The sequence below is a fragment of the Sciurus vulgaris genome (assembly GCF_902686455.1).
Source record: "Sciurus vulgaris genome assembly, chromosome: 11".
Classification (NCBI taxonomy): Eukaryota; Metazoa; Chordata; class Mammalia; order Rodentia; family Sciuridae; genus Sciurus; species Sciurus vulgaris.
In genome coordinates, this window is record NC_136472.1 from 71,100,999 (window position 1) to 71,123,717 (window position 22,719).

A 22,719-nucleotide genomic window follows, 5' to 3' on the forward strand; every position below is an offset into this window, starting at 1 on the left:
TTCCTGTGCGAAAGCGGCTGAACCGCTGCGCCACTGCGGCTGTGTCTTCGAAGCTGACCACGCTCAGAGCTCGCGTGTATTTGAGCGTGTTCCTTGGGAGCAGCTCAGCCCGCTGCACTCCCGAGGGACTTCTCGGGAGGGTCGCACTGGCCTGCCTGTGTACAAGCATCTTGTTTCTCCTTCGGCCCCTCCCCGATTCCCTCCCCCTACCGGGCTCCCAGCCTGGCGCGCGTCTGGAGCCCACCCCCTCTTTTGGGCGCGAGGCCCCGCCCCCCGCCCCCTTTCCTCTGCCACAAAGTTTATTTGCAACAAAAGGGAGCCAGGAGCGAGCAGCCTAGAGGGAGGGAGCGGGAGCTGGAGAGGGAGCGCGTGGGGAGGCAGGCCGTCCGCCGAGCGGGCGGGCGCTGAGCTGAGGAACCGAGTGTTGGGATCCCTCCCCGGACGAGCCGCGATGTCCCTGGACGCTCCAACCAAGACGAAGGACCAGCCGAGAGTTCGCCGCTGAGGCGGGAGCGGCCGCCGGGATGGAGCCGCTGACTCCCGCGACCACAGAAACTTGATCCACGACTGATAAACCTCTGCTCATATCTCTGCGCCCTCCCAAATCCCTCGCGCTGCCGGTGCAGGACTCAGGCCTTCGACTCCCGCCACTGCGTTCCTTTGGAGCGGGAGCAGAGGGGGGGTTGGCCGCGGCTCTCCGAGGCCAGCCCCCCCGGAGTGAGTGCTGCCACCATGGCAGACGGGTCGCCCCGGCCCCCACTTTACCGCAGTGTCTCGTTCAAACTGCTGGAGCGCTGGAGCGGCGGACCCGGGCCCAGGGAGGAGGACACGGACACCCCTGGTTTGCGGCGCCGCGCCTCGTGCCGGCCGGCCACGACCATCCCGGGCCAGCCCTCCCGGCGCGTGTCCAAGCTGGCGTCGGGGCCCCCGGCCGCCCCCGCGCAGCCGCGCCCGCTCCGCAGCCTCTCGCCATCGGTGCGCCAGCTCTCCCGGCGCTTCGACGCGCCGCATCTGGACGAAGATTCTTCTGGGTCTAGAGACGGGGGCGTCTCCCCCGGGGCCGCAGAAGAAGCGGCCGAAGGCGCTGCGCGTGGGGCCTGGCCCAGCGTCACCGAGATGCGCAAGCTATTCGGCGGCCCTGGCTCCAGGCGTCCCGGCGCCGACTCTGAGGCCTCGGGTACGTCCAGCCCCGACGGTGCTGCGTGGGAGCCTCTGGCTCGGGATCCTCGGCAGCCACCGACGCCACCTCCTCGGACGTGCTTCCCCTTGGCTGGCCTACGTTCGGCGCGGCCACTAACCGGGCCTGGGATTGAGGGGAGGCGGCGGCGACAGCAGCAGCAGCAACAGCTACAGGAGAGGGCTCAGCGTCCGGCGGATGGTTTACATTCTTGGCATAGCTTCTCTCAACCGCAGGCCGGGGCCCGGGCCTCCTGCTCCTCCTCCTTCTCCATCGCCTCCTCCTATCCTGTCAGCCGCAGCCGGGCTGCCAGCTCCAGCGAGGAGGAAGAGGAGGGCCAGCCACCGCAGCCTGAGGCGCAGAGTCCGGCCTACCATGGCGGACACTTCTCGGGCAGCGACGAGGACCAAGACTGTGAGGGCGGCCACCGCTGGAGAGGGAGACCGGGGCGCAGGGTTTCAAGCTCCCAGTTGGATCAAGACGGCAGGCCGGACAGTGATGGGTTAAATCTGGGTAACATGAACTCATCAGGGAGAGTCAGGAGCCCTGAACCTCCTACATCGCCAAGAGTCCCTAGTGAGGAGGGATCCCGGGAGTGGGGTATTGGCCCACAGTCTTGCGTCTCAGGTGCCCAGGAAGGCTTGCGGCCTATGTCCGACACTGTGGGAGGAGCTTTCCGTGTGGCCAAGGTGAGCTTTCCAGCATACCTGGCCAGTCCCGCGGGCTCCCGCGGTAGTAGCCGCTATTCTAGCACAGAGACCCTAAAGGACGATGACTTGTGGCCTAGCCGGAGTTCAGGGAACTGGGGCGTGTATCGCTCCCCAAGCTTTGGAACCGGGGAAGGGCTCCTGCGGCCTCAAGTTCGAACCCGTAGCAAGGGGCCTGTGGGCACCACCAGAATGTTGAGGGATGGAGGATTGGAGCTGGATAAGAGCCAACAGAGGAAGTCCCTGTCCAATCCAGATATCGCCTCAGAGACCCTGACACTGCTCAGTTTCCTGCGCTCAGATCTTTCAGAGCTAAGGGTCCGAAAGCCCAGTGTTGACGCTGGGAGTAGCCTTCTAGATGGCAGAGACTCACCATCAGCAGATAGCCCAGTGGAGCAACTTGAGCCCATGCCCTCCCATACCCCAGCATCACCTGGCACCCGCCCCACACTCAAGGACTTGACTGCCACCCTGCGGAGGGCAAAGTCCTTTACCTGCTCTGAGAAGCCTATGGCTCGCCGCCTGATGCGCACCAGTGCCCTGAAACCCAGCTCCTCTGAGCTCCTGCTAGCAGGTTCTGGTGCTGAGGAGGACCCACTACCACTTGTGGTCCAGGATCAGTATGTGCAGGAGGCCCGTCAAGTTTTTGAGAAGATCCAGCTCATGGGTGCCCAGCAGGATGATGGAAGTGATGTTCCCCCCAGAAACTCTGACTGGGCTGGTAATCTGACCCAAGGGCAGCGGTCCCAGGAGGAGCTGTCAGGCCCAGAGTCCAACCTGACAGATGAGGGCATTGGGGCAGATCCTGAACCTCCTGGGGCACCCTTTTGCAGCCTGGGTACTACAGGGGTGTGGAGACCTCTTTCTTCATCTTCAACCCAAACAAACCACTATGACCCTGGGACTGAGGACAGTCTGGGTGGGTGGGCCCTGGTGTCCACTGACACTCCTCCCACACCAGGTGCCCTCCGCAGGAGACGCAAAGTCCCACCTCCAGGCCCTGGTGGGACTGAACTGAGCAATGGGGAGGCAAGTGAGGCCTATAGGTCCCTCAGTGACCCAATTCCACAGCGCCATCGTGCTGCCACCTCTGAGGAGCCTTCTGGATTCTCTGTGGACAGCAACCTCCTGGGTTCACTGAACTCCAAGACAGGGCTTCCAGTGACCCCAGCTGTGGATGAGGGCTTGACCAGTGGTCACAGTGACTGGTCGGTGGCTAGTGAAGAGAGCAAGGGATATCAGGAGGTCATTCAAAGCATTGTTCAGGGGCCTGGTGCTTTGGGACGTGTCGGGGAAGACAGGGTTGCTGGCAAAGCCCCTAAGAAGAAATCTCTGAGTGACCCCAGCCGTCGTGGGGAGCTGGCTGGGCCTGAATTTGAGGGCCCTGGAGGGGAGCCCATCCGAGAAGTCGAGCCTGTGCTGCCTCCATCCAGCAGTGAGCCAATCCTTGCAGAGCAGCGGGCAGAGCCAGAAGACCCTGGTCCTGGCAGGGGCCGGGCACAGTCTGAGAGGGCAATACCAGAGGCCCCACCTGCCTCCTCTGCTGCCCACCACAACTTCTGCCTTGACCCAAAGCTGACTGATGTTCTGTCCCCTCGGCTCAGCCGCCGAGGCTCTAAGAAACGTCCAGCCCGGAGCAGTCACCAGGAGCTTCGGAGAGAGGAGGAAAATCAGGACCAGACTGGTAGCCTATCTCAGGCTCGGCCTTCCTCCAAACATGTTCGCCATGCCAGTGTGCCCACCACCTTCACACCTATTGTGGTGCCTGAGCCTCTGACTTCTGTTGGCCCCCCTGTAGCTGTGCTGGAGCCTGTGGCCTTCCCTGCCCGAGCCCACCCCACATTGCAGGCTCCATCCCTTGAAGACGTCACCAAGCAGTACATGCTGACCCTCCACTCCAGTGAGGGCCCGGCTCCAGCTCCTGTGGACCTGCCCTTGACTCCTGTTGCACCGCCCTCTGTGGAGGCCAAACCCTGTGAGGTGGTTCGGGCTCCAGATGAGCCTGCCCCAGCCAGCAAGTGCTGCGGCAAGCCACAGGTGGTGAGTCCTTTATGGGGGGCCTTTGGGTGGGGCCCCAGGAAGACCATGGGCACTTAACCTGTCAGGAGCCTTTTGCTTATACTCACTAGACAGGTGCCCAAGTCCAGATGCTTAACTGGTCCTGGAAGTGCCCTGACAGTATGAAGAGTGTTAGTAACAGAGGACTCCTGTCTGCTTAGACCCTAAGGAGGCTTCAGGTGCTAATGCTGAAGGTTCTCTGCTGCTCCAAAGTGTTCTAGTGATTAAAAGGTTCTTATCAAGTCCTTTGCACGTATCTCAGGGACTGGCTTTCAAAATTCCCATGTGGGTCTTTGTTGTGATGCACTGGGTATGTGAGGGTGGTGACACCCAGCACAGATCAGTCCTTTCTCTAGGTTTGCTGCTTAGCAGCTGGCAGAAGGCTTCCCATTAGATGTTTGGGCTCAGGGGTCCACCCTGGGCATGTGTTTTCCTTTCCTTTTGTGGCTTTCCTGTGATGGGTCAGAATATAAGTTCCTGGGCCTGCTAGAATTGTGGAGTACAAGGCCTTACTTTATGGAGTAGTGGAAAGGACTCAGGGTTCTAACCCCACCCCTTCCCTACCTCTGTGACATTGGCCTTTCTCATGACTTAACCTCCCCATCTGTAAAGTTGGGTTGGGAGGGATGTGAACAAGATGGTGCCTATGTTTTCATCAAGTTAGTACTGTGCATATTGGGGGAAGTCTATGGATTTGAATTGGGGCACTCCAGGGGCCTGAGTTCTGCCAGTCTCCCTCTTCACTTAGAGGAGCTTCTAGATGGGGGCTGCTGGGAAAGGGTGGAGGCAAGGAGGCTTCTGCTAAGGCTGAGCAGGAAGGGCCCTTTAGAGAGGTCAGGAATAGTTCTGGCCCCCAGAGGCAGGGCTGCCTCCACAGGTCAGGTTGGGGGCCCTAGTCTCCCATCTTGTCTGCACGCATCTGTTCCCCACCATACCCCTTTCCTGGTGACTTTGAAATATGACCCCCACTGCAGGACCCAGTCCTAGGGGTCTCACTCTCCCTGAGGCCCCCACTTCTGCCTTCTGGCTTCAGCCATCTGTAGGGTTAGGCCTGTGGGTGCACATTGGTTCGCAGCTGCACATCCTGGCATCTGGGCTGGAAGCTAGAGTAGAGGCACTTGGTTTCTGGGCTAAGCTAGGGATGGCCAGGGGTTATTAACTGCTGCATTTGCTCTCACTGTGTCCCCGACTGTGAGAAGCCTGGAAACCCTAAACCCTGGACTAATTTGGTCACTCCCTTTCCCAGCACGCTCTCACGGCCCCTCTGAACTCCGGTTCCCTTTGTTTCTCTCTGCTCAGCTCCTTTTCCCCCTGGTCCTGGCTCTGCTGTTCCTCATGGAGGCCACAGGCCATTGTGGAGTCAGCAAGCACAGAGGGAATTTTGGACCTTACCTTCCTGCCGGGGCCCTATTAGGGGAGCTCAGGGGCCCCTACACTCCACTGCCAATTTTGTTTTTGGAAGATGGGGGAAGGGAGGACAGCGCAGGGGCAGCTCCTGCGGGTACTATCCCCCCTCCCTAGCTTCCTTTCCCATGTAATGCTCTCCTCTGGGAGCCCTGAGCTATGTTGGGGGAGAGGGCAGGAGTAAACCAAGGGACTCAGGGAGCCTGCATGTGGTGGGGGTGATCTTGAGACCAGAGAAGGGGTGGGAGCTTTTGCAGAACTGGCTCCTGCTCCACCTCCCTTTGCCTCCCTCACACTGGGGGACTGAGGTGGGAGAGATCTGCCATAACACAGACTTCTCCCTGCCCTGACAGCAGACTTTCTCTGGCCCCCACGCCCTTGGCCTCTGCAGTCCTCCCACTCTTCCAGGCCCCATTTTATGAACTGGTGAAAGAACTGGTGAGTCTATAATTAGAAGAGCAGAGTTGGAGTTGCCTCAGCTGCGGATCCCTGTGTGACTTAGAATTTGTCACATGCCATCTCCGTGCCTTGTTTTCCCCTTCTATAAAATGGGGTTAATGGTCTCTGCCTGGCAGGCTCTCATAGGTGAGTGGGTAGTGTCATCATTCGTGCCTAGGGGCAGGAGAGAGGGAAAAGCACGCTCCCCGCCCCATCTGCTTCTCAGTGAGGCTTGTCCCACCCCCTGGCTTCCCCACCCGTTACTATAACCTAGGCTCAGAAGACATTCACCATCCCTGAGTTCCCCACCTCCTCTTAAAGCCTGAAAGTTCTCCCATCTGCTAGTCTGAATCCATCCTACTGTCCCCTTCCTTCTGGCTCCATGAAAATGGGAAGCAGCTGTCTACCACCTCCTGTCGGCCTTCCTGGAGGAGACAGTGTTCCTTGTCTAGGGTCTGAGCTACAGTCACATTCGCAGCACTGTGGGTGGGGATGGCATGGTATGGGCTCCAGAGTAAGAAGAGATGAGAGGGGCTGTTATTATTTGCTTATGGGACAGAAACCTACCAGGACTGACAGGAGAGAATGTAGGGACCAAGATCTCAAGCCGTGGGAAGGTCCTCACACTCAGGTGTCTCCCAGCCCAGACCCAGACCTTGGCGTGGTGTTGCCTCCCTTGCTAGGAGGCAGGGGGCCTAACCAGTCCCAACCCAGCCTCTGACTCACTTTCGACCTCTACAGTCGTCTTTGTGTCTCAGTTTTCCCATCTGTACAGTGGGTGGACTGCCTGGTCTTGGAGGCCCTGTAAGAAAGACTCAGCCTGCAGGGTGGTAGAGGTACAGCTGGAAGACAGCTCTCTGCGTTGCTGTATGGGATCTAGGACCAGAGAATGAGGGGCAGCTCACACCATCTAGTCTGAACACCTGCCTCGCCCCCCTAACAGTGAAAGAAAGGTGGTTTCTTTCACTTCGATCCACAATAGCTGGCTGGTCAGTGACCCTTGGCACCAAGGCTTCCCTACCCCAGCCTTAGAATCTTGTAGTCCATTTCTGCACTCAGGTACTTGACACCCAGTTGACCCACGAGACATCTCTAGCCCAGAATCAGGAAGCAACTTGTCTCTCAGAATCACAGACGGATGAACCTACAAAATTCAGCTCATTGGAATAGCAATAACAATGGCTAGCATTTATTAAATGCTTACTATATAACAGACACTGCTGTTTCATTTGAGTGTGAAAACTTGGTCATCTTATAGTGTGACCTTAGATTCACAGGCCTGTTGGAGTCACCCTGAATCTTAGCATACCAGTATCTTAAGGTGAAGAGACTGTTTCTCAGTGAAATTGGCCTGCCATCTGAGAAGGGGCCCAAGTCAGGGACAGTTGAGGACATCACCTGCACATCCCAACAGCCTAAACACTTTCATATGCGTTACTTAATTCAGAGCCTGGGCTGAAAGTAAGAAGAACTTCGAGACCCAGAAAGGGAGGACACTGGGCCTTAGGTCACACATCAAGGCCAGGCAGAGGCAGACTCAAGCACCAGAACCCTGACCTTGTTCCTGCCTCCCCCCAGCAAGATCTACCCCCATCCCCAGCTCACCCAGGCAGCTCCCTGCCCTCTGCAGGCCTGGGCTGCAGCTCTTAGAATTGCCTTTGTCTCTCTGGCTCCCCCTTGGCAGGGAACCCATAGTTGGTGTGTGTGTGTGGGGGGGTTCTCTCCTTCTCCTCCTTGACTCTTTGCTGTGATTTTTCCATGGAAACTGGTTCGGGAGGGGGGGATGAAGCCATTAGGACATTTGGAATCCTGAGCGGTACCAAATATCTATAATTAAATATCTTGTCACCCAGCAGGAGGGGAGTGGGATGGGGGAGGACAGGCAGAAAGGCTGTCCTTTTCCTGTTTATTCTCTGTCACCCCCATTCCTTCCCAAAGGTCCTGGGCTGCTACAAGGAGTGCTGTCCAGGAATGAGTCCACCCAGCCGGGAAGGGTTGGCGGACCGACCAGAGAGTTGAGCGTGACATTTTCCAGCCCCTCTGTTTCTGGGACCAGCTGGGTTTGGGAGGCTGTTGCTAATCCCATCCCCAGCCCTCTCTTCCCCAGCATAGGGACTTGCCCCTCCTGCTCGCCTCCCTCCCATCTGTGATCTTTCTGGCTACACATGCTGCAGCAGTCTGGTGGAGACACCCCCAGGCTGCCTGGGAGCTGAGACATTGAGTTTAGACTCTAGAAGCAGTCTGGACAGGGCTTAGGATGTTAGCCTGGCAAAGGAGGCTTCTTGGAGGAGGCGGCTGTGCCTGAGACTGGCCTTAAAACCAGGGAGAGAGGGGGTTGTGCCAGGACAAGGGCACAGCTTCAGCAGACAAGTGGGAAAGAACAGGGCAGGTTGTGTGCAGTAAAAGTTTGTTTCAGAGACTTGGGTGGTCCTTGATAGGGTAATGCAGTCATCCACAGAACAAATACTGAGTACCTAGACTGGCAGGCACTCTTCCAGGTCTGTGGATAGATAGCAGCTAGCTCCTGCCCTCACAGAGCTTCCAGACTAGTGAGGACATCTGTCCATAAAAGCAACACGATGTATCAGGGAGCAGAAGGAGCTAGGGAGAAAAATAAAGCAGGATTAAGAAATTGAGAATGACTGGGTGGGGTGCTGTTTTAGATTGAGGGGTCTGGAAAGGCCAATTCTGAGGAGGTGGCATCTGAGCAGAGGCAAGAGGAAGTGAGGGAGCAAGTCAGGTGAGCATCTGGAGGAAGAGCATTGTGATAGAGAGGGACAGCAAGTGCAATGGCCCTGAGATGTTTGAAGAACAGACCCAAGTATGGTGTGGGTGAGTGGAATAGTAGGAGATCCAAGGTCAGAGGTAAGGGAGGGTAGAGGTGGGCCAGGCAGGAAAGAGCCATCGGGTGGTCGGAGGACTTCACATCTACTGGCGCCTAGGAAAGTGAGAGGGGTAGGCATTGTTGGAGGGTCCTGGGTGGAACAGGGACCTGAGCAGTTGGCTGAGGCATGAACAGGTGTGCTCTGCCCTGTGTGTGGGTAGACTGCAGGGCTCAGGGTGGAAGCAGTGAGGCCAGTCAGGGGACCACTGGAGTAATCTGGGCAAGAGATGATGGTGACTTCAGCCAGGCACAGGTGGTTGGGTAGTGGATTTCTTCTATATCCCAGAGGGCTTTGATTTTTTGTTTCTTTATTTGTTTTTGCTTGTCTTTGGTATGGAGATTGAACCCAGGTTTGCTTTATCACTGAGCTCCAACTTCAGTTCTTTTTGTATTTATTTATTTATTTATTTATTTATTTATTATTTTGGGTACCAGGAATTGAAAGCTTTACCACTGAGCTGCATCCCTAGCCTTAATATTATTATTGTTGTTATTATTAGTAGTATTATTATTATTTTAGTTTTGAGACAAGGTCTCACTAGATTGCTTAGGGCCTCAATAAATTGCTGAGCCTAGCTTTGAACTCATGATCTTTCTGCTTCAACCTCCTAAACCTCTGGGATTACAGGCATGCACCACCACTCTTGGCTTTTATTTTTTATTTTGAGAAAGGGTCTTTCTAAATTGCTGAGGATCTGACTGAGTTGCTGAGGCTGACCTTGAATTTACAATCCTCCTGCCTCAGCCTCCTGAATAGTGTGCACCACCATACCCAGCAACCCAGAGGGCTTTGAAGGGCCAAGGTCCCTAGCTGTCAAGGTGAACACAGAGCTACTGCTGCCTCCATGGCTAGACAGTGTGTATGAGGCCACTTAGGTTGAGGAGAGGGAGGGTAACAAAGCCCCCCGAGTGAACTGGGACTGCAGGATGCCCTAGTCACACCCTGCAGGCCTGTATTGACTTGGCTGAAATGCTTAGAGAGTGGAGCCACCACAGGGCCCCAGGAAAGCTGGTGACAATGCCATATCCCACTCTCTCTTCTGTAGCCACCATGACCCTATCCAGCTCTAGCTTTTGTGTCTCCTGGGACAGGGAGCTCATGCCACCCAAGGCAGCCTCATCCCTCCCATCTAATCCCTCAGCTGCCTTGGCACTGCCCAACTCTAACATTCCTGGTAAAGAAGGGCCCACCAGGCAGAGTTGCACACGCCTGTAATCCCAGAGACTTGGAAGGCTAAAGGCAGGAGAATGACTAGTTTGAGGTAAGCCTTAGCAACTTAGTGAGACTGTCTCAAAATAAAAAGGAAATGTAGCCCTGTGGTTCCCCTTTATAGAGTCCCCCTGAGTTCAGTCCCCAGTACTGTTAAAAAAAAAAAGCAAAGCAGGCTCAGAGCTGGCAGAGGTTTGCCCAAGGCCCTGTGGCTTTTGTGTGAGCTCTGGCCCCAGGTGTCCTGACTCCCAGGCCATGCGTTGGCCCCACAGAGTTTCCACTGAACAGAGTTGGCAGAGATGGTGATGGCAGGGCAGGGGACAGGTCAGTCCATGTTTCCCAGAAAGGCTTGCAACCCTGGCACACTTATTGGGAAATGTGCCCAGGCAGCCTGGCGCCTTGCTGGCAGGCCCTGAAATCAGGACCCTGGGTCCCCTGGGAAGCAGGAGCCTATTGGAGCTGATGTGCCCCCCACATGGGAGTTGGTCCCCCCACATCCCCCTCCACTTTATAGCCACCAGGGTAGACAGAGGCAGAGGGAAACTGCCAGGCTGCTGGGCTCTGATTAGTAAGTAAGCTCCAAACTATGATGGGACCTGGAGCCCCAGCCAGCCTCCAGTCGCTGTGGGGATCATTAGGCATTCCTAGCCTGATAGAGCACTTGGTGGTCTTCATTAGGAGTGGGGAGACTGGGACCCAGCCTGGCTTCACCATTTCCCGGTTGTGACCCCTCTCAGAGCGCATATCCCTCCTTGCCCTCAGAATTGCTGGGAGGCAGCAGCTGTCCTGAGTAGGCTCCCCACTTGCAGACCTAGGGGATGGCAGGCTGGCCACTGAGGCCCCTGAGGAGCTGAACTTAGACCCGAGTTCTCTTCCCCTCCCACAGATGCTGCTCTAAGCTCCCCCTACCCCAGAGTCCTTCCTCGTACTGGTGTCAGGCCATGGTGTTCACTGAGGCCTGTCCCCAGAAGTGGTGTTGTTACTGCATATGGGATGTTACAACTTCCCCTGGTTTATTTCTGGAGGGACTTGGGAAGTCACTGGGCTCTAAAAGCTTCTCAGGGCAAGGGTGCTGGGGTGCAGAGGGTTCCTGAGGTGCAAAGGTCACAAGCTCACTCAGAGGTCTAGACTGTTGATGGGTAGTGTATTAGTGTCCTACATAGCAAATTACTGCACTTCAGATGCATAGCATCTTCAAATCTATAATCCTCTTGCCTTCCTTTTTTGTTGTCGCTGTTATTGTTCTTCTTCTTATTATTTTGGTACTGGAGATTGACCCCAGGGGAACTCTACCACTGAACTACATCCCTGGCTCTTTTTTTAATTTTTTATTTTTTTAGTTGTCAGTGAACCTTTATTTTATTTATATATTTTATTTATTATATATATGTAGTCCTGAGAATCGAACCCAGCACCTCACACATGCTAGGCAAGCGCCCTACCACTGAGCTACAACCCCAGCCCTCTTTTTAATTTTTGAGACAGGGTCTTGCTAAGTTGAATTTGCAGTCCTCTTACCACAGCCTCCCAAGTCACTGGGATTACAGGCATGTGCCACCACATCCAGCTTGTCTCTCTTCTTAAGGACTCTTGTGATTACATTAGGCCTACCTGGATAATCCAGGATCCTTAATGACATCTGCAAAGTCCCTTTTGCCATACAAGGTAACATATTCACAGGTTCAAGGGATGAGGACATGGACATCTTTGGGGGACTGTCGTTCTGCCTTCAACACAGGTAGACAAGGTATGAGACTGTTGACTTCTGCAATCCAGAGCCCCCTGTAGGAACGGGTCCCAGGGCAGTCCCACTGCATTTATCCTATTCCATTTCATTCCACATTCCTTCCACATTTATTAATTTAGTAGTCAATCATTGAGCCCCTTGATAGCCAGTCAATGAGCCTCAGGGAAAACTTGGACACAATTCTTGCTTGTCAGGAACTGTCCTCTCCCCATGAGGTGGGCGAGGCCTGGAAGAAGACTGAACCCAGGCCAGTGGGACAGGGACAGAAGTGCCAATGGGTCCCTTGGGGATAGGCCTAACTTCCAGAGGTGGGTGCCCCGAGGTGTGCTGACTAGATATTGGGATGACAGTTCCTGAGAAGGGCAGTTGGTAGGAGTGTTCAGGGAAGCAGGGGCTTAGGAAGGTGGTGGAAGTCATGTCTTTGCCAGGTGATCTTACCTGAAGGCAGGGCTGGGACCTCTGGGCAGTTGCCAGAGCTCCATGTTGGGGATCGGTGACTCTGGTGCTGTCTGAGCAGAGAACCTGTCAGGTTCCTTCATGTCTGAGAGGTCAAGAGCTTCCAAAGAGGCATCATGTGGAAGACCTAGGATAAGCACTTACAGATTCCCCTGAATCTGTAAAATGGGGTCCGTATCTCCTCACTCCACAAAGAATTATTAGAATTAAGTGAAATCATGTCAAGATGGCCTGGCATGTAGTAAGTGCCCAGAAAATATCAGTTCTTCCCCTCATGATTGACATGCTAAGATGTGTTTCTAAGAGTCTCAGTTTCTTCCAGCCATGAAGCAAAGGACAAAGCACTAAATTGGAGGCTACTCCTGGGTAGGGTCAGTGGTTCAGCAGCCTGGGCCTTTGGAGATGGTGAAGAAGGAGAGGGACCAGGTGCAGTGGCGCACACCTGTAATCCCAGCATCTCAGGAGGCTGAAGCAGGAGAATCACGAGTTCAAAGCCAGCTCCAGCAAAAGCAAGGCACTAAGCAACTGAGTGAACTAAATAAACTAAATAAAAATAGGGCTGGGGATGTGGCTCAGTGGTCAAGTGCCCCTGAGTTCAATCCCCAGTACCTCCCCCAAAAGAAATAGGGGACCACATGCCCATCGTCATCCTCTCTCCAACTCCATCTGCTTTTGTTACCACCAGCCCCAACCTAGGGCTTGTTCTAGATGTCTCATCCCAGGTAGAGACAGAACAGAGCCAAAGTCTTCTCTGAGTCAAAGCCCCAGGCCGTCAGAGGTAGGGCTTAGTCTCTCTGCTTCCTGTTTTGGGCCTCTGCAGCACGGAGTCAGAGAGTCTACCTGTCTGGTAGACCAAAATCTCTGACTCTCTTGCTGGGTGGTATTTTACAAGTCATTGGACCTCAATTCTGACCCTTAGTTTCCTGCTCTGTAAAATGGGGATGCTGAGGAGTTATTATGAAGGCAAAGAGAATACTTGTGGTTCCCTCAGCCCAGGACTCTGGGTCTAGGACAGTCTCAGAAATGTGGCCACTCAGCATGTGCCTTTTTTAATTTTAATTTTTAATTTTTTTTTATTTTGAGGCATGGTCTCCCCAAGTTGCCCAGGCTGGCCTCAGCCTTTCAATCAAGGTGTACCATCATGCCCAGCTAGAGTGTGCTTCTGAGATTGTCACTCTCAAGAATCTGGCATCCTGTGGTTTAAAGATGAAGGATTCCGAGTTCTTTTCCAAGAGGCAAGACCTCTTACCTTGATTTTGTTCATGATTTTGAGATCATTACTTCTTGGTTCTGACACCCTTTTTCTTGAGATTCTGGGGTTGGGAGAGGCAGGTCCTCGATCAGTTGGAGGAGAGGAGGGCTTTGAGTTCGGGAGGGGTCAGTGGAGGGAGCAAGTGCAAGGTTGGTGTCTGTTTCCTGTTTATTGGTTCCCAGGGGGTGAACAGGCCCTGCTTCTCCAGTGCTGTGGAGCAGGAGGGAAAGAGGCCATGCTCTGGCTGCCAGCCAGACCCACAGTCGGGCCTCCTGGGACCGCCAAGACCCCACTCCCCCACCCCTGGACAAACACTCAGTCCTTTCCCAGGACAAGGCACTGGAGGTTAAGGAACAGATGTGGAAGGGAAGGGGTGGAGGGATGGATGGGGCCCTCCCTGCAGTGGAAGGACTGTTGACTCCATCTTTCTTGGCAGCCTGTGTCACTAAGGTGTCCCTCCTGATTTCTCATTGCCCCCTTCCATCTCTCCCTGTCCCCCTGGGGTGGGCCTTGGAGTGAGACATCAACCTCTAGGCAAGCCAGAAGGACAGGAAGAAGAGGAGGGCCAAGGCCTTAAATGCCAAGATGGGCCACCTGGAAAGACCCCAGACACTAGTCATGTATTCTAACCATCCCTCACCCTTGCATGTGAAGATGGGGAAACTAAGATCCAGCCAAGGGAATGGTCTTGTCAAGGGCCTGCCATATTAGACCAGATCCAAAAGCCTTCCCCATGAACCTCACCATTGCTCCAGCCCCACACTTGGACTACGGGGTAGCGGGTATCACAGAGTTCTTGAGGGGAACTCAAGTTCTTGTGGTTCATCTGATATTTGAGGGAATTTGTCTGAGCTGGGCAGGGAAGGGAAGCCACACTATGTTTTAGAGACCAAGATGACCAGATCACACGGAGAGAAGCTGTGTGTGTAGGAGCCAGGTCAAAAGGTCTCTCATACCATACCAAGTTAAATAGCTTGGGCACTGGGAACTAGAGGCCCAGGAACTGAGGAGGAGCAAAGCCAGCTTTTCACATTAAAGAACATCCTCTGATGTGTCGTGGCTGGAGGGAGCAGGGAGGTGAGAAACCTAACTTAGGGGAACAGATTATGTAGAGGTGGCCAGAAAAGGATTGACTGGGAGGAAATTTAGAGCTAAAAATCTGGGGAGCCCTATCAGAAGCTGGGGTGGAGGAGTGGGATCCACAGTAGGATAGGATGCAGGGTCTAAGTCATGTCCCTGCCCCTGGGCAGAACTGCCCTTGGCATTCTGGAAGGGTGAGGGTCTGAGTCCTGCCCCTGCCTCTGAGCCCAGTGTGTCCCCTAATTTCAGTTTCCCCTCTTGGATAGAAGTGTCCTGCCTCTATCCCCCAGGGAGGGTCCCAGGGAACAGCCAAGCTCCAGGCTACAGTCCCAGTAGGCCCTTCTAAGAGAGACCTGATGTAGGGAGTATGTGGAGAGGGAAGGAGCAGGCCATGTTGGCATGCCAACTGACCCAAGAGAAGTCACTCTTCCTCAGCTTCCCCATCTTTGAAGTGGTTGTTCCAGATGTGGTTCTGGAACACACAGGCTCTTGGGAGCTGGGGATTGAATGACTGGTAAGCAGGACAGCAGGCAGCCCTGCTAACAGCATCCAGGTTGGGTCCTGAGGTCAGATCCTTATTTGTTCAGTAGACAACCAAGATCAGTGCTGTGCTGTGGCCCTGTTGCCTTGCAGGACTTCCTGCAGAAAAGCAAGTAAGGGGGCTGTAGGGAGAGAAGTAACTCAGATTCGGGGCCTAATCTGAGCCTGTTTCCCCATCAGATGCCTAAGAACCCTGCTAGGGCTTTGCTGGCCCTCCTCTCCTGCCTGGACCAGCCACTTCCAGGCTTCTCCCCAAGGCCAGCGGGGGCGTTGCCTGGGGCGGGTGAGGAATTTCCGAGGGAATGGCTAAATTCAGCCCCAGCTAAAAATAGTTCAGGCCTGGCCCCAAAGCTGGTGGAGGAGGAGGAAGAGGAGGAGGAGGGGGAAGGTGGCCTGGCTAATTCCCTTTTGCCCCGACTGGTCACCTGGGCCAGGGCCACCTCTGTCCTCTTGGACTCCTGCTTCTTCTCACTTGAACCAGGCCTTTCTGTCTTTAGGAGCGCCTTGCTTGCTTCTTTCCTCCCCTCCTCTGTCTCTCGTCCTGCTCTTGCCCCTGGATCTTCTGCACTCCTCTGTCTCTTCTGGTCCCCTGTCTCCCTGCCTCCTCCACAGAGCCAAACTGTGGGCCCTGGCCAGGTGTAGGCCTTCCAGAGAGGCCCCTGTGTAGGACTGTGTCCCTTTGGATTCCCAGTTCAGGTGTCAAGAACCATCTCAGCCCCAACACATAAAGCTAAAATGCATCTCAGCTCTGCTTAGTAGTGGAGAACATGCTTCGAAGGCTCTGGAGTATAGAAGTGTGGATACGAGCCCTCAGGTCAATTTGAGACCCAGGGCTTGATTCTGGTCAGGGGCCCCACCTATGCCAAGCCCTCCTGTTTCTGGCACACAGTGGGGCTTAAACACACATTTATTTTAAAAATAATGTGAGGGAAGCAGCAGAAGAAGAGCAGAGACTGCCCTGGGGTTGTTCCGAGCTCCCCTGCCACCCACACCCAGCCCTGTTGACTCTGCCCTGGGGACCAGGCAGGTGGAAACTGGCCCATGGGCAAAGGGTCCTGGCCTGAGTTAGTAACAATTACAGGCAGGATGGAAACAGACAGACCCAGAGATGGCGAAGTTCCTGACCCAGGTCTCAGAGTCCAAGGTAAGAGGTGATATTTGAAGTCAGTCTGGCCTCTAATGCAGAGGGATCAGGGAGGAAATTGGTGGAGAACCTTCAAAGGTGAGTCCCACAGTACCTGACTATGGGCTCTGGTCAAGGGGTGGATTGTTACAGTAGTATCAAAGCTTATAAAGCCTTCCTGGGGGGCCAGGAGCAGGTCTGAACACTTAACCGCCATTAACTCACTCAATTCTCACAACAGCCCGAGGGGGCGGTCCCATCATCCTTGTGTCACAGGTGAGGAGCCACCACTGTGAGGTAGTAGCATGCAGGTTCAGGAAGCTAAGTGAGTGACTGAACTGGAATCCTGCTCCAGACAGTCTGACTGCAAAGTCCATGGGCCTTACTCCTGGCCTTCAGGACTGCCTGCAGTTGTGGCACAGGAGGAGACATGACGATCCCAATGGATTCACAGCCTGTGGTCCTGGCCTTAAGAACTAACACATACCCAGAAACTAGCACATAGTAATTGCTCAGGAAATAATAGTTGACTGGCTTCACCACATTGTAGGGCCCTTGGAGAGTGAGAGGTGACAGACTGGCAGAAAAAATGAGTGTTTCCTGCCTTCTTGGGCCCAGGGACCATGCTCTTGGTGCTGGAGAGCAGCTTCAGTGGTGCTGGGCTCCCTACTGGTGGAGAGAGCTCTGACCCCAGAGGTTGGGAAGGTGCTGAGATGCACCAGGCGGGGGTTGGGGGGCAGCCCTGGCGATGCTGGCGCAGTCCCGCCTGCAGTATCTGGAAAGCAGATCTCTTGGGCCGTGGCCGGCGTGACTCAAATGGAGACAAAAAAACCTCCCATATTTGGACAAAGAGCCCAGAGAGGCCCAGACCCGTAGCCAGCCCAGGCCGGCTCCCCCACCCCCAGCCTCCTGCCCTGTCTCCCTCTGGGCCCCTAGCCCCGAGCCCTGTCCCACAAGTTTAACTCTTGGGCCCCAGGCAGTGCTGTGGCCCCATCTGTCAGTCATCAGGCCACTTTCTGTGTGGCCAGCCTGGGCTGTGGGTGCTGGGGAAGGCACAGTGTTGAGCCTATGCTTGAGGTTGGAGATGCAGAGAGGAGCCCCAGCAGAGCCTGCAGGCTGGAGACCCCCACCCATCCCAACATGGATAAAGTTGAAGGTGCCTACCATGTAAAGTTGCACGTGTGCGCACACTGTCCTTTTCAATCCCCAGCAGATTTCTGTATCCACAAAAACATCACAAGTGAGAATTTAACCTTTCAACCCTTCAGACCTTCCCTTGAGCAAGCTTTGGTGGCAGCAAAGTTGGAGTAGATAGGGACCACCAGATGTCAACTGAACTGCTGTAAACAGGCACCATCCATCTGGGAGATGTGTGCAGAGCAGTTTGTTCCTGCACTTGAGAACTCTTGAGTGCCTGACAAGGGACTGGGCTGGGCAGTGGACGCCAGACCACAGAAGGGGTTTTAAGCCATCCCTCCCTGGCAGCAGGACCTCATCTCATGGGAAAACCCAGCAATCTGCCCCACTGCTGGTCATTAGTGGACTGAGCACTGACTGCACAGCTGCTCCTAACTTTCCTAATTGGCCCTGGCCAGGGGATGAGCTTTAGTGGTGGTTCTGGGGAGCCCAGGGTAACCTGTGAAATTTGGTGCCCCTACAGTCCATTGGTGTCTGGAGGTGTAGGGTTAGAATGTGCCTACGCATGGACAAGAAGGGGCTCCTGCCTCAGGGAACCCATCTGAGAACCAGTCTCAGGAGGCCATGGAGGGTGAGGGCAAGGGAGACTAACTTGGGGCAGTGACTGAACCCTTGAAGGACCAGTGGGGCCTTGAGAGGCTAGAGGAAGCTGGTGCCCTCTGGCCAGAGAAAGCTGTGAAGGTCTGTGATAGAGAAGCCCTGGTGCATACCAGATGCCTCAAACACTCCTGATTCTGGAGAGTTGTAGGCCCTGGGGAGTCTTGAAAGCCAGGCCTGAATATCAAACTTGATCCTGGGACAGTGATTTTGAAATTTTCAAAAATAATGAAACCTTTCTTTAGTGGAATCTTAACAGAATTGTAAGATCAGCCAACCTCAATGTTCTGTGAAGTGGGAGTGTCTGCCCTGCAACCATGTCTCCCCCATGTACTTCCATGGAACCCCCAGGACTCAATCAGAAAATATCTGTTGAGGGCTAAGCAAAGCCCCAGGGCAGGTGCATAGAGCAGACAGGCCTACTCTCCAGGGCCTCTGCAGGCTCAGACGGTTAGCCTGCCAGTCATTGTGGGTGGGGAAAAGTCTGAGGAGCCAGGTCTCCAGAGGAACCAGGGTAATGGGACATCCGCCTGTTCTCAGGGTTCCTTTGAACAGGTAATGCCCCAACTCAGGGCTTCTGGAGCTGACCTGGGCCCTCTTCACCAGGAGGACAACCTATTGGGCGGTGGAAAACCCTCCACCCACGACTGCCACCTGGAAGGATAAGGCTACCAGGAGGTAGGAGCTGGCAGCCAGCCAGGCTCCCAGAATGTGTATGCTGTCTTGACCCAGCTCGGTTATACTGACCAGCAACAGGCAATGGCACATTGTCTAGAGGCCCAGGAATTCTGGCTGGTGATTTAGTTTAGAATCAGGAAAGATTTCCTCAGAATTGGGAGTGAAAGGAAGAGTGGGAACAAGTGTTTGCAGGAGGAAGCCAGAGTCCTGAGGCTGGCAGGGCCACCCTTTGCAACCTGGGCTTTATCAGCCTCAGGCACTTGCCTCCCTGGCCTACCACACAGCCTGGGCACCGCTTCTTTAAAAACAAAGTGAAAGTCATTGCCCAGCATAAAAATAGGGGAGGGTGCAGAGGCCTAGGGGTGCCATGGAGCAGGGCAGGCTGAACTACTGAGGCCAGACATGATGCAGTCAGAGCAGGTTATAGGTGGGGAAATGTGACTCCGGTAGGTCAGCAAGGCCCGGTCACTGAGGGTGAGAGGAGTCAGCCTAAGTGCTTGGACTTGATCCTGTACTCAGTTGGGTTGATGTCATGGTCAGAACTGACTGGAGCCAGATGACTTAGGTTCAGATCCTGCTCTTCCTCTTCACCATATGACCATGAGCACTTAGTGCCTCTGTGGCTTAGTATATACACCTGTAAAATGGGGATAATGATGACAGACTTATGATAGGGTTGCTATGAGGAATTAATGTGATAATGACTGGCCGGACTGGACCATAAGCCACTGGGGAACAGTGGGAAGCCATAAACCAAGTTGAAAGGGGAAGGAGAGTGGTGCCTTAGTCTGGAAGAGGAAGGACGACAGAGATGGAGGGAAGCGGACAGGGTCACTGACAGTGGTCCAGAGACTACTTATCTTTGATAATGGCATGACCTGAGGAAGTTCCCTGAGGAAGACCTGAAATTTCCTCCGCGGCAGCTGTACATAGGAAGAGCTGAGCTGCCGTGCAGAGCTCTCCACTGGCAGACATCTTCACCCCACTGTAAAGTTACTTTGACGAAATCTGTCTCAGCTAGTCTGTGCTCCTCGTCATACAGATGAGGACCCAGAGAAGGGCAAGGTCACCCAGGGAATTCTGACCTCAGGGCCTTCATCCAGCCTGGGGACTCATTCTAAAATCTGGCAAGCTGGTCCTGAGGGGGCTCAGCTTAAGCTGGGGCTGGGAGTTTGGCCTGAAGAAAGAAATGGACCGTTCTCTGCCAGAGCCTGGCCCCTCTCTGCTTGCAAGGTGGGCAGGGAGGGCTTCCTGGAAAAACAACTGGGGTGAGACTGGAACTGCCCAAGTGGAGACCAGTGAGGAAACTGAAAGGAGATGGCAAACACAAAGGCACCATTCTCAGTCCCAGAGCAGCACCTTGTTTGTTTATTTTTGCAGTACTGGGGATCGAACCCAGGATTTGGCACAGGGTAGGCAAGCACTTTACCACTGAGCTACATCCCCAGCAGCACCCCATGTGATCTGGATTCAGTAGGAACTGCCCTAGGACCTGGTCCTATGTGTAGGCTGGGAACACAGGACAGGGCCAGGGACACCAGGGGAGATCAGGGGTAAAGGAGAGGATGCCCTGATGTGAGGGGAGCTCAGGGGTCCCCATGCAGGTGGGAGAACAACAACAAGGTGTGCAGAGGCTGCTCATGACTGAGACACAAGATTAGAGTCAGAAGCAGGGACCACATTGCGAGGCAGATTTTTTAAAAATTCAATCTGCGTGTTAATATTTTGAATAGGTAATATATTCATGTGGTTCGGAAGAACCAAAAGGATAAAAAGTCTTCCCACCCAGCTGCTTCTTACAGCCCATGTCCCAGCCAGGATGCCAAGTTTCTAGGATTTCATGAATTCTGCCTGAAATACCAGCAAGTACATTTTCTGTTCCTTGCTTTCCACACAGGTGACAGCACGCTGTGCACTCTGCCTTTGCTCTTTACGCTTAATAATCACGTGCAGATCTTGCCTCCTCAGTAGTTTGAGGGATCCATGTTCTTTTTTGTACTACATGGTGTTCCACCGTGTAATAACCAAACTGTATGGAACCACATAGAAAGGATATTGAGGTAACTTGCAGTCTCTTGCTGTTACAGACAGTGCTGCAGGAAGCAATTTCAGGCACAGGTCATTTTTTATAGTGGGTCCCTTCTAAGGTGTGGACTTGATGAGACATAGGGTGTATGCTTTGCATTGTGGTGCAAGAGAGGTATCCCCACACCTTACGGTTTCAGACCTTTGGGTATTTTCCAAATCTGAGAGGCGCAAAAGGATATCTCAGGGCATTTTAATTTACATTTATCTCATGCTGAGTAATCTCGAGTGTCCTTTCCTGTGCCCTTTTCTGTGCATTGTTCTGATCTTCTGTCCATTTTTTTTTTTTTTTTTGGTTGTTGGCCTTTTAAAAAAAATTTTTTTTTAGTTGTAAATGGACACAATACCTTTGTTTTATTTATTTTTATGTGGTTCTGAGGCTTGAACCCAGTACCTCATGCATGCTAGGCAAGTGCTCTACCACTGGGTCACAACCCCAGCCCATTTGGTGGCCTTTTGTTTCATCTTTTTCTAGGAGCCCTTTAAATCTTAGGGATGTTAATTCTTTTTCCAGGTTATGAATGGCAGATCTCTTTTCCTGATTTGTCACTTGACTTTTTGACTTTGTTTATGGTATATTTTTGTTATGTAGAAGGTTTTGTTTTATGTGATCTGACATATCAAGCTGTTGTTTTATGGCTTCTGGATTTGGAGACGCAGTTAGAAAGCCTTTCCCCAACCTAAGGCCGTAAAGCAATGTTTTCCTCTGGTATTTTATGTTTTCTTGTTTTGTTTTACATTTAGATCTTGGATCTACTTGGAGTTTATCCTGCGCTGTAGTGTGAATTATGACTCCAACTGTTTTTTATTTTTATTTTTTCCCAGATGTCTGGTGTTTTAAGCACAGGAGCAATTTGGTCACAATTGTAGTATCTTTCTGGCATGGGTGTGAAGGTCAGCAGAAGGGAGTGAGACTGTTGCTGTTGAGAGTCTGTGGCAGAGGAATGAGGAGAAAGAGCTGGGGTGGCATCAGAAGTACTTGGTGGCATTTGGAGATGGGGCTCAGGCTGGTGGTACAGTGTTCCCAAATATTTCATTTGTGTTGCATGACTTTGGACAAGTTACATTCCCTCTCTGGGCCTCTGTTATAGTTGGAAGGGGCCCTGGACATCACCCTGATCCCAGGGCTGACTGTGAGGAAGGAGGCTGTCCCAGAGGTGGGGGCACAGAAGATGGCTGTGGATTAGCCATGTGGATCAGGCTTGGCCAAAGTAGACGGAGAGTTAACAGCTGAATTCACTATGTTCCTGGACTGGGCAGGCAGGAAGGTGGAGAGGGGCAGGTGCCCGTTTAAAAATATGCACTGCAGCCTGGCTTAGCAAGTCCGGTGGGGCAGGCCCTCTGCAGCCCTCTGGATCCGAGAATGCCAGGGGTTTCAGGGAGTGGGTACATCATCTGCTGTCTCAGGAATGTGGACCCAGCCATTGCCATTTTGGGGGGAGTCCTCTCCCCACCATAAGCAGGCACCCTTGTCCTCTCCTCAGGGATGCCAGAGTGGACACACCACACCCCAGAATCTAGTTGTGGCAATGCCCTGGAGTTGCCTGACATCAGGTGAGTCCTTATTCCCTGGGGCCTCTATCCATTAAAGGGGGTAACTGGTCTTGCCCTGACTGCCTCCCACTCAATTAGCACTAGAGGGCTGGGGATATGGCTCACTTGGTAGAAAGCTTGTCTTGCATGCACAAGGCCCTGGGTTCAATCCCTGGCACCACAGGAAAAAAAAAAAAAAGAAACAATCAATTAGCACCAGAAAGGGAAGCCTTGAGGTCCATGCCTCTTCCACTTTTATGGATGGGGAAACAGACTGTGGAGGAGCCCTGGACCCCTGCCCTACCTTGCTCTTTCTTGACTTTCCTGGTCCTCTGGACCCTCCTCTCTGCCCCCAGCATGGCCTGTACCAACTCCCCACCCCCACTCCTGGGCCCCAGTGGTCAAATTCCAGGATTTCCATTGCCATGGCAACAGCCAGCTCATTGGGCCCTTCCTCTGGGGTTCTCCACCAGGCCTGTTGTCCAGGGGAGGAGGCTGAGAGTGCCTCCCGCCCCTGGGGGACTGGAGAGTTGGGGGCGGGGTGGGGAGTAGG

General features: G+C 53.8%; 1 protein-coding gene across 2 annotated transcripts in view; it reads left to right on the forward strand.

Moving 5' to 3' along the window:
• Positions 1-283: 283 nt before the first annotated feature.
• ARHGEF17 (Rho guanine nucleotide exchange factor 17) overlaps positions 284-22,719 on the forward strand; it is a 58,355-nt gene continuing 35,919 nt past the window's right edge. The window contains exon 1 of one of the 2 annotated variants that reach the window (XM_079103769.1): positions 284-3,924. In XM_079103769.1, the coding sequence (XP_078959895.1) occupies positions 733-3,924 (3,192 nt within the window). In that variant the 5' untranslated portion in view covers positions 284-732. The remainder of the gene's footprint in view (positions 3,925-22,719) is intronic. The other variant, XM_079103770.1, reaches the window with a different exon arrangement.